General features: G+C 47.3%; 1 protein-coding gene across 3 annotated transcripts in view; it reads right to left on the minus strand.

The window, feature by feature from the left end:
- GLB1L (galactosidase beta 1 like) overlaps positions 1 to 10,778 on the minus strand; it is a 110,611-nt gene extending 99,833 nt beyond the window's left edge. Inside the window, exons 1-2 of one of the 3 annotated variants that reach the window (XM_068245976.1) lie at positions 10,703 to 10,778; positions 2,759 to 3,116 (exon numbers count right to left, since the gene is read on the minus strand). In XM_068245976.1, coding sequence (XP_068102077.1) covers positions 2,759 to 2,815 — 57 coding nt within the window. In that variant the 5' untranslated portion in view covers positions 2,816 to 3,116; positions 10,703 to 10,778. Of the gene's footprint in view, positions 1 to 2,758; positions 3,117 to 7,999; positions 8,166 to 10,687 lie in introns of those variants that run through there. The other 2 variants (XM_068245977.1, XM_068245975.1) reach the window with 2 other exon arrangements.
- Positions 10,779 to 10,783: the final 5 nt, after the last annotated feature.

The following is a 10,783-nucleotide window of genomic DNA, read 5'->3' on the forward strand; positions in this document are numbered from 1 at the left end:
CTTACCTGGGGCTTGTCACGGACAGTTGCGGGGCCACAGACGCGTCCTGGAACCGCCCGTGAAGAAAAAGCGATCGCACTCGATTCTCCATCGATTGAACTTCAGATCCATAGAATCTGGATTGGTTGTATAGGGGCTACCTGTAGCAACCTGGAGTTTCTCTTCCTCCCAGCTGTCACGGAACAGCCGTGAGAAATGTGGGTGAATTGGAAGGATCCGCGCAGTCCAATTTCTGATCGCTTTCTGGCTAAATTTGTGCAGCCATCACAGGAATCAGAACTGACATTCCTGGGTTTTTTTTTTTTTTTTCTCTTTCCCTCCTTCCACCAAAAGGGCCCTAGCCTGCTGCAGTGTCCCTGGCTTCAAGCTGTGCTGATGGCCCATCCATCAGGTATAGTTGATAAACACCATGACAGACTCAATCTAGTTGAGGAAAAATCAGACACTCTGGCTCCTTTCCCCAGCAGGGGAGCCAACATGTGGCTTGCTCCTGCAGGCTTCAAAAGACCCATCACCTAGGGATGACCTGCTGTCAATCCCAGATGTAGATCATATTCCAATGTGTCATATTTTCTGTGTTGCCAGGCTGGAAGACCCTCCAAACTAACAGAGCATGTAGGGCCCTGTCTGGCGCTGGTTCTGAGAACATTTCAGAACATTCTGAGGTAAAGACTGCCAGTTAGGCAGTTCGAAAGTGCCCTGATACCACAGGGGTCTCACCCCTCATGTTTGGTATCAGGCTGCTGGGTAAATCGAGGCAGACCTGAAAATATTAGTAAATCTGCCCTGACCTGTACGGTTCTGTGAGATAGAGCCCCTATGTGGTTAAGACATGATTTCTGGTCCCCAGGACAAGGGGAGGACTCATCTCATGTTCTAAGGGGGTGTGTGGCCCCGCCCTCACTCCCTCGTACTAGATCAGGGGCATAAGATTGGCAGAGGAGACAAACTTAGTGTCCTCCACCCTGAAACATCATCCTGATCTCATCTGTGCCAGCTTGAGGATATGCTGGCATCCACCTGGTCTGAACTTTACAAGTTTTCCCACTAAAGGACATCTTTCCAGGAACTAAGTATTTTTCTCCCTTTATTTTTCATACTGGCTATTACTGTTGATTTTAATAATTGTCTATATATTTATATTGCTTTCAATAAACCAACGCTATTGTCAGTTGTTCTAGCTACCCTATTATTCAGCACACACAGAACTGATCCCAGGTCTCTGAAGAGACACTACTATTGTTTGCTAGACAGAATACAGCATCTTTTAACCGTTCTTATTTGTAGATCTAGGCTCAGACAGTCAACGGGCTCCTCTGTCCCATGGTAACAGAGGTGGTGGCAGATACCCTGGAATCGTGTAAGTTGTAATTACCGTACCTCACAGGCTCCCTTCTGGCACTGTTTGGAAGGCCATTTGCGGTCTGCCCACTAGGGCTCCTGTGACAGGGCTTCCTCCAGCCCGTGGCAGGCAGGAGGTGCCCTCAGCACCGTTCCCAGTGACATGCCTGGCCAGGTCAGGCTTCTTGTGCGCTCCAAAATGTGCCTCATGGCGGTGTGCTGACATCCTCCAGGCTGTACTGCGCAGGCTCAGAACTACTGAGCCTGCGCAGTACAGCCCGGAGGACATCCGATGACGCCAGCGCGCCGCCGTGAGGTGCATTTTGGAGCGCACAAGAAGCCAGGTCGGGCGTGCCACCGGGAGCCTGAGGAGCGGCGCCGAGGCACTTGTTGCTACACATAGGACTTCAATTTGGGGGGGGGGGGGGGGGGGGGAGAGGAATCGGCAGGAACAGCTTTTGAATTTAGTATCTTCAGTTTGCAATTTTTGAACTTGTTGCGCTATGTTGGTCTTTTGCATCTGGTTTTAAGCATTTTGAGGCTTTAATTCTCTATTTTAGATTGCAGAGCTAGAAGATCTTAAGAGAACTCCATCTGATTTGTGGAATCAGGACCTTGCTTCCTTTATTGAAGAGTTGGAAGTAAGTCACTAGACTTGTGTGATATAATTGCCAACCCTTAGTTGACCCTTTCCTTACCAAACAGATCCGGCCCTTTTTAGTGCACCTGAACTCTTGCACAGGTTAAAAGGAAAACCTGGAGGAAGGCACCCAGTATATACTTAGGAAGTCTAGCCTGTCTAATTCCCCCTCATCTGTGATTAATCACAGGTGTAAATCTCTAAGCTGTGTCAGCTTGTGGCTTCAGCAGAGCAGTTTAAACACAGGATTTTAATATTGTCCGATTCCCTGAAAGCAGGAAGTAAACACCGCAGATTTATTGCAGTGTATTTATCAGCTTAAAAAAAAATTACATTTTTCTCTTTAAAGGTTATTTTCCTGCTGCTTATCTTTAAAGGGATACTTAAGTCGGGGGGGCATAGATATTTAAATCACCTGGGGCTTCCCTCAGCCCCCTGCAGCTGATCGGTACCCTCGCAGCCCCGCTCCAATGCTCCTGGACACAGCGACTTCCGGTTTAGCCGTGGCCGACAGGCATGGGAACGCGAGTGATTCGGCCGGTGACGGCAAAACCGGAAGTCTCCACCGGCGGGGTCCAGGAGCATCAGAGCGGGGCTGCGAGGGTACCGATCAGCTGCAGGGGGCTGAGGGAAGCCCCAGGTGAGTTAAACCCAGTGTGACAGCAGATGTGAGCGGGCTTCAGCAACAGAACTGAGTGTGACATGGCTGAGTAACATCTACACCCTGGCAAGGATAGCGGGTAGGGGACATTCGGTACACATTTTACATATGTATACCTCTTCTTGTTTCCAGGTTTTAACAGGATCGGCGTCATACCCCCACTGTACCAGCATCTGGATGAGCTCGCTCTGACTTGTTTTCTAGATACAGATGAAGGCACAGCTTTAGATCACCATCATGAACATTCCAGTCATTCGCATTGTGACGCATTGTTCTGTTACAGATTCCTGTTTTGCTCTCATCTTCTCCAGAATAAAGCAGGCCTGGTTGGCAAGTTTGGAGGCCTCAGCAGTGAGCATGCCCAGCAACCAATCTTTCCTGAGTCTATAGTAGTGGAGACGCAGCTCAAAATTCCTGCAGGATATCCATAACCGTCTCGTATTTCTTCAAGCATCCAGCGTGGTCAAAAAGCACCTAAAAATGTGACAACAGGATTACTACACTCTGGAAACTGTGAATGTGATGATGTTATCCAAGCTGACTCACATGACATACTGCAAAAGGCTGCCTAATCAAAGCAGGCTCTTAGAGACTGGCCTTCAGCAATCTTCTGATGCTTACCAAGTTAGTGACTGCCAAACTTACCCTCCAGTCTCCTTTCGATATCTCTTTATAATTTGGTCCCACTGTTTATGTAAAGTTCTACTTGACTAATGTGGTTTCTGGTGCCCAAGTTTTTATCAGTGTGCTGACTACCTTTGTACTCGGCCTATAGCAAGTTGGCCTCCAGAGGAAGCCAGAAGTCCGGCAAATCCAGTTGAGGATGCATGTGCTGCATCCCGGGCTCCATGTTCCGCGTCCTACGGACCTGATCCTTCTGCTCCTCACACCCACTACCTGCTTTAAGCCATCTCAGCAGCCCAAGTTACCACCTGCAGCGCAGCTCCTCTCCAGCTATCACATCTACCTCGTGGTCTCAGCACAAAGGAACTGTAAGCCGCCCATTGGGCAATGTTGTGCATATGCACTGCAGGCTATTACAAGTCATATGAACTCCTGGTTACAAGACTTGCTATCCAGTGGCTCTGCATGGGTCTTCTAGTATCTGTTATCCTTACCAATATGGAAGATATGTGTGCTTGAGTATGGGAGAGTAAAAGCTAACCAGTTCTACCCATATGTGCTTTTGCTAACTGGCTGCATTAAGTGGTCTGCTTTGCATATCCTGCTAACTGAACGTTTGCACTAACCAGCTTGTATTATGCATTAAAATTGTGCCAACTCTTAAATCTTTGCCTTACTTGCTAGAAATATGGAACTTGCTTTCATGAGACTCAGTATTACAGCGCTGTGACATTGTTTGTGGTAACCTGGACTATCCACAGAAACTTGGTGCCACTTGATGTGCTGGCACCTTATTGAATGCCATCTGGTTTTCTGGAACTGTTCTAGGCTTCCTGTTTAATTGATCAATACTTTTTCTTTGGTGTTTGCAGGTGCAGCTAAGAGTGAAGCAACTAGTATGCTTCACCACAAGTGGTTTTGTACCTTGGAGTGTCCAATTGCTTGCTTGTGGGGGGGGACTGTGGGTGGGTCCCACAAGAGGGGTTCATGTTGGGGTCAGGGGGCAAATCTTTTGACTCTTTAGGTTATTTGATATGTGATAATAAAGATTTTTTTTGGAATATTAGTTTTCATATATTTGGTGTTTGTGCTTGGTTGGGTCATACCTACTTCCTCGATCTCATGAAGTTTTGATCCACAAATTTAGTATGTGATTTATACTATAACCTAGAAACTTTCTTCTACCAAATTTCTGCCTGTGCTATGGAGGGGAGGGAACATGGCATTTGTGTTGAGTTTGCAAAAAGCATTGGGGCAAATGCCAAGGGGGAGGCACCAGTCCCAGATGGCTCTACCCTGGACTATTACAAAAGGTTTAAGGCGTTCCTAGAACCACATTGGGTGAAAGCACTAAATTTCATAAAAACAAAAGCTAACCGGGGAGGAAAATTTTTGGGATGGGATTTACCATTATCACATCTCTTCAAAAAGGGGGTCCAACATCCTGCACAGGATACAGGCCAATATCTCTCTATTAAATATTGATCTGAAGATCCTTGCAAAAGATTTTGGCTAACAGGTTAAGAGACTTGGTGCACTATGATCAGGTGGGATTTATACAAGAGAGGGAGGCTAGTGATAACACTATCAGATTGGTGGATACAATTCAGTGGTCATGTTCCTCACCTGACCCTGTCGTATTACTATCTATAGATTCAGAAAAAGCATTTGACAGGGTCAGGTGGGGATACATCAAGGTGGTATTATAACATATTGGCCTAGAAGAAAATATGATATCCTGGATACTGTCCATGTACAGAGACCTGACAGCAAGGGTCAAAGTAAACGGGATGCTCTCAGATCCACTGGAGATAAAGAGAACCAGACAGGGTTGCCCTTAAAAACGATACGGATGAATGTAGATATTTCTGAGTAAAGATAGGTGCAACAGAACATAAGATCATGGCGTACGCCGATTTGCTATTCTTCCTGACAAACCCTAAGATATCCCTACCCAACTTGTGGAAGGCATCTGCAGAATTTGGGAAAATCTCTAACCTTAAAATTGGTGTGAGGCATTAAGTATAGGGCTAAAGGATGAGGAAACAGAACATCTGAAGGCAAATTTCCCGTTTAGATGGGCCAAGACACCCTAAAGTATCTGGGAATAAAACTGGCTACAGATATTCAGGAGATAATGAGAGTAAATTACTACCCACTCCTTACCACACTAAAAAAGACTTGGAAAAGTGGGGAAAGCTAAGACTTTGCTGGTTTGGCAGGATTAATGTGCTTAAAATGAACATCATGCTGAGTCTGTATGTCTTCCAGGCCCTCTCCGTCCCCCATCATATCTCGATGAAGGTAGGAGTTTTCACAAGATCTATCGGACAATCTAAAGTCGCAAGTATTATGCTGGGAATACATCATACAATTTTCTGTTAGATTCTTCTGTGGGTATACACGGTAAGATAATTCCGGCGGATCGAGCTGCTGGCTTGATGCTGGCGCCTGGATCATGTGGTTTCTTTTTTCCTTCCCTCCCTCCCCTCATGTCACCCACACCCACCCACCCTCGGGAGTGCCTTCCGCTCGATTCCCCGCTATTGTCCGCCCGCGGAGATCGAGCGGGGAATCTACCCGGTGGGTCATCTGACCTGACAGATATTATCAATCGAGCCAACAGCGGCTTGTTTAAGAATTTGTCGACCCATGTATCCCCAACATGAGATTAAAGGTCCGTACACATGCCGGACTGCAGGAAACGATGGGTCCGCCATCTCCTCCCGCTGGGAGGTAACGACAGACCCGTCGTTGCCTGCAGTCCGGCGTGTGTACGGACCTTTACCTGCCGGATAGAGTTCCAACATGTTGGAAATTTATCTTACGATCTGCCCAGCAATTAGACATTGTTTTTACTCAGCAGGAGATGACCATTCTCTACAGAAAATAATCTATTTATGCGTTCTAACAGAAAAGTATGGTGTATTACACAATCAAAAGCTAGAGGGCTAGCAGTTCCGGACCCTAAGTGATGGTATCAGGCAGCGGTTTGTACTAGGGCAGGGGTCTCAAACTCAATTTACCTGGGGGCTGCAGGAGGCAAAGTTAAGATGAGGCTGGGCCGCATAAGGAATTTCACAATTGCGGCGCATCGCCGCCTCTGCCCGCCCCTCTCACTCTTCCTTCACAGAGAGGGGTGGGGAGAGGCAGCGATTGTCAGGAGGGGCAGAGCTGAAGCTGAAAGCTCTGCCCCTTTCAGGAAATGCCGGCAGATTGCCCCACTCCCCCCCCCCCCCCCCCCCCCCGGGCGATTTGAGGGCTCTGCAGCCCTCGTTTAGTGGCGGGGATGCGGCAGATTACTTGGGAGCACTGAAGCGAACTATAAGGAACCTTTTGCCGGTGAGGGCCACAAAATATTGTATTGAGGGCCGCAAATGGGCCGTGAGTTTGAGACCCCTGTACTAGGGTAATCGACTAGAACTAAATGGTTAAGCAATGGGTCTCATTAAAAAAGCGCCTTAAAGGACTTACGAGGCTAAAATCGTTAAACATACTGTCATTAGTTATGTTAATTAGAATAATCTCTTACCCACCCTGTTTTAAAAGAACAGGCAAATGTGTGATTTATGGGGGCAGCCATCTTTTTGGTTGAAAGGAGGTGATAAGGATCAGGCGACACAGTTCCAACTGTCCTGTGTCCTGATAACCCCTCCCAGCTGCATGCGCTAGGCTTCAAATGTCAAATTCAAAATGTGAAAAAATAAAATTGCACCAAAATAGCAGAACGAGAACATCAGAAATCCCATCATGCTTTGCACAGCATCAGAGGAAAAAAGCCCGGGCAGTTTTCTTCTGTACAGGTAAAAATGAGGCTTGTATAAGAGAAACAAAGTTCTGATGCTGTGAAACTGTTAAACACCAGACCTTTTCAGTGCTGCTAAGTAGATTCCCCCCCCCCCCCCCCCCCCCTCCCAGTCCGGGGTTTAACTTTAAAGACAAGTACCTAGAAGATGTTTTAAATGCACGGAGGACGCTGTCCGTGCCCTCCGTGCAGTTCCACCGGATCCCCTTCCTGAAAGCCCCCCCCCCCCCCCCCCCCGTGCCGATCGTGACCCCACAGGCCTGTTTGCTGCAAACGGTTTGGGCCATTTCTAGCCCTCTATGCAGGCCTCCCAAACAAACACTGGTACCGACTGCAATTAGTACAGAACGCTGTAGCCATATTGCTAACAAACCAGCCTCACCACTGTCACATTACACGGATTCTTCGCTCACGGCACTGGCTACCTGTAAGGGCTGATTTACACGGTGAACAGCAAAGCGCTGCTACTATTGTATCCCTATGGATGTATTCACACTGCAGCGTTTGCGATTTCAATCAAACGCGCTGCATGCAGCATTTCAGGGACGATTGTGCTGTGATTCTCGTTCTATTGAATGGAAATTACAAGCGCAAATCAATCGCGAGATTTTCGCCACTAATTGCAATCGCAGAGCCCATCGCGGGCTAACGGTGCTCCAAGCGCTGAGTGTTAACTAGCCTCAAATGGAGTATACTCTTCAAGATTGGACAGTTTAATATTAAAATCCCTACACAATTTGGGTCCTGGATACATGAATGACTTGCTGAAACTGCACCATACCTAACCTCCCTCAACCTCAGATCAGCAGGATCAATAACCTTAGTCACTCCCAGAGTGCACCTAAAAACCTTTGGAGGCAGAGCTTCCTGTCATGCTGCCGCTACCCTTTGGAATTCCCTACCACACTCAGTAAAGACAGCCCCATACCTTGAGTTATTCAATTGCAGACTGAAAAGCAGGCCCGTTTTATGGGCGTGCAAGTGGTGCGGCCGCACGGGGGAGGGGAGGCAAATCATAGCAAAATTTTCAACGCCCCTTCCTCGATCTCTGCACAGCCTCTATCTTCATCCTGTCCCGATGAGTACACCGAGCCATGTTCTCTGTCTAATGACATGGTTATTTTTTAGTCCACCTTAAAACACAGGGAAAAAAATTGTTTAGTAAAATTAGTAACCCTTAACCCCCCTTCTTTACCCCTACCCTTAACCCTAACCCTGCACCACCACCATCCTTAAAGAGGAACTCCAGTGAAAATAATGTAATAAAAAGGCTCCCAGTGTGATGTCAGGACCTCAGAGCTGTGAGATGCTGACATCACACTGTGGGAGGGCTTTCACCACAATATCAGCCATACAGAGCCCCCTAATATTCAGTTTGGGAAAAGGAATAGATATCTCATGGGAAAGGGGGCATCAGGCAATCAGCTACTGATTGGGATGAAGTTCAATTCTTGGTTACGGTTTCTCTTTAACGCCTAACCTTAACCCCAACCCTTAATCCCTCCTCCTTAACCCCTTACCTTAACCACCCTCCTTCCCTTCTTAATTCCTAACCTTAACCTCCCTCCCACTTGACCCCTAACCCTTATTTATTGTATTTATAAAGCGCCAATATATTACGCAGCGCTGAACATTAATTTAGGTTACAGACAATATTTAGGGGTGACATACAGCAATATGACAATACGGGAATACAAGAAAAACAAGGTCACAGCACAGTATGAGTACCAGGTAATGCTTAGTCAGTCACTGAATGGAGCATGGAGATTAGGCAAGTTAGGTTCACTAAGATGCATAGCATGGATGCACAGTAATGGAGGTGCATGATCAGGTAGGACACAAAAGGAGGACCCTGCCCAAAGGCTTACAATCTAGAGGGAGAGGTAAGGACACGAACGGTAGGGGACCAGAGTTCAGCTGTAGGTTTAGAGCACTTGTGAGGGGTAGTAGGCCAGAGTGAAAAGGTGAGTTTTGAGGGCTTTCTTGAAGATGTTGAAGGAGGGGGCTGCCCTAATGGGTGGAGGTAGGGAGTTCCATAGTGTTGGAGCAGCTCTTGAGAAGTCCTGGAGGCGTGCATGGGACTGTGTGATGCGGGGGGAGGTTAGGCGAAGTTCATTGGAAGAGCGGAGTGAGGGGCTAGGTGTGTACCTCTGAGTAAGATCGGAAATGTAGGTTAAACAGGTTTTGTGGACAGATTTGTAGGTCAGACACAGTATCTTGAATCTGATTCTGGACTGGATAGGAAGCCAGTGGAGCGATTCTAGGAGGGGATCTGCCGTGGTGGAGAGATGGGAGCAGTGGATAATTCTGGCTGCCGCATTCATGATGGACTGCAGTGGGGCTGTTTGGGTCATAGGGAGACCAGACAGCAGGGCATTGCAGTAGTCAAGGCGGGAAATTATGAGGGCATGGATGAGGAGTTTGGTGGTGGCAGAGGTCAGGAAAGGGCGAATTTTACAGATGTTACGAAGGTGGAAGTTGCAGGACTTTGTGAGGTTTTGGATGTGGGGAGTGAAGGAGAGTGCGGAGTTCAGGGTGACACCAAGACAGCGGGCTTGAGAGGTAGGGCGAATGGTAGTGTGGTTAACAGTGACATGCACATCCGGGAGGTTCGTGGATGGCCAGGGTGGGAAGATCATAAAACCCTTAACATTAACCCCCTCCTTAACTTCTAACCTTAGTCCTAACCCATAATGCCGCCCCCCCCCCCCTTAACACATAACCTTAACCTCCACCATATTTAACTCCTAGCCTTCCACCCCTCCTTAACCCCTAAGCTTAACCCTTAAGCAACTCTCCCTCTTTAAACTCTAACCTTAACCTCCCTCCTTAACTCCTAACCTTGGGGAGGGGGTTAGGGTTAAGGTTCGGAGTTAAGAAGGGGGTCTTAAGGGTTAAGGTTAGGCATTAAGAAGGGGGGCAAGGAGGTTAGGGATTAAGGTTAAGAAAGGGGAGGTTAAGGTTTAGGGTTAGGCGATAAGGGGGGGGGGGAGTTGAGGTTAGGAGTTGAGGGAGGGTGAAGGGTTAGGGTTAAGGAGGGGGAGGTTAAGGTTAGGAATTAAGGTTAGGGGTTAAGGGGGAGGCAGGTTAAGGTTAGGAGGAAGGTGAAGGGTTAATGTTAGGGGTTAACCGGGGGGGGGGGGGGGGGGGGGTAAGGGTTACTAATTTTACTAAACAATTTTTTCCTATAACTTTTTTAACTATGTAATTTATTATGGAAGTAAAGTAGTTCATTCTGCAATCTGCACAGCCACAGTACCTCCATTGAAAGAGATTCCAGGCTGTAATCTGACACTGATGCTGAAGGGATTGAAACATTGTATACACTTTTTGCTGAGTGTGTAACTGCCTGGACAGCATGATACGTAAGTAACGCCACTGCCACCTGTTTAGTCTGGACTTGTAGAATTCTTCCTGTGTACCAAAATTTACCAATCAACCAATTAATCTGAGCCTTGCTCATGCTTCTTATGATGCTGTTGTTTGTCTTTTCGCCAAAACTGTTTGCTCTAAAAATGTTGCTTTATTTCAGACTGTTATGTATAATAATAAAGCCCTGGACCAACTACAATAGTGGTGCAGTGATATAATAATATTTCCCTACTTCGCTGCTTACACTGGAATTACATACACAGGTAGCGGCAATGGGAAGCCCGGGCAACCAATCGCATCACACAGCAGCAGCTTCAGCTTCCCACTCTTGACTGGTAAC

The sequence above is a fragment of the Hyperolius riggenbachi genome, chromosome 7 (assembly GCF_040937935.1).
Source record: "Hyperolius riggenbachi isolate aHypRig1 chromosome 7, aHypRig1.pri, whole genome shotgun sequence".
In the NCBI taxonomy this organism is placed as follows: domain Eukaryota; kingdom Metazoa; phylum Chordata; class Amphibia; order Anura; family Hyperoliidae; genus Hyperolius; species Hyperolius riggenbachi.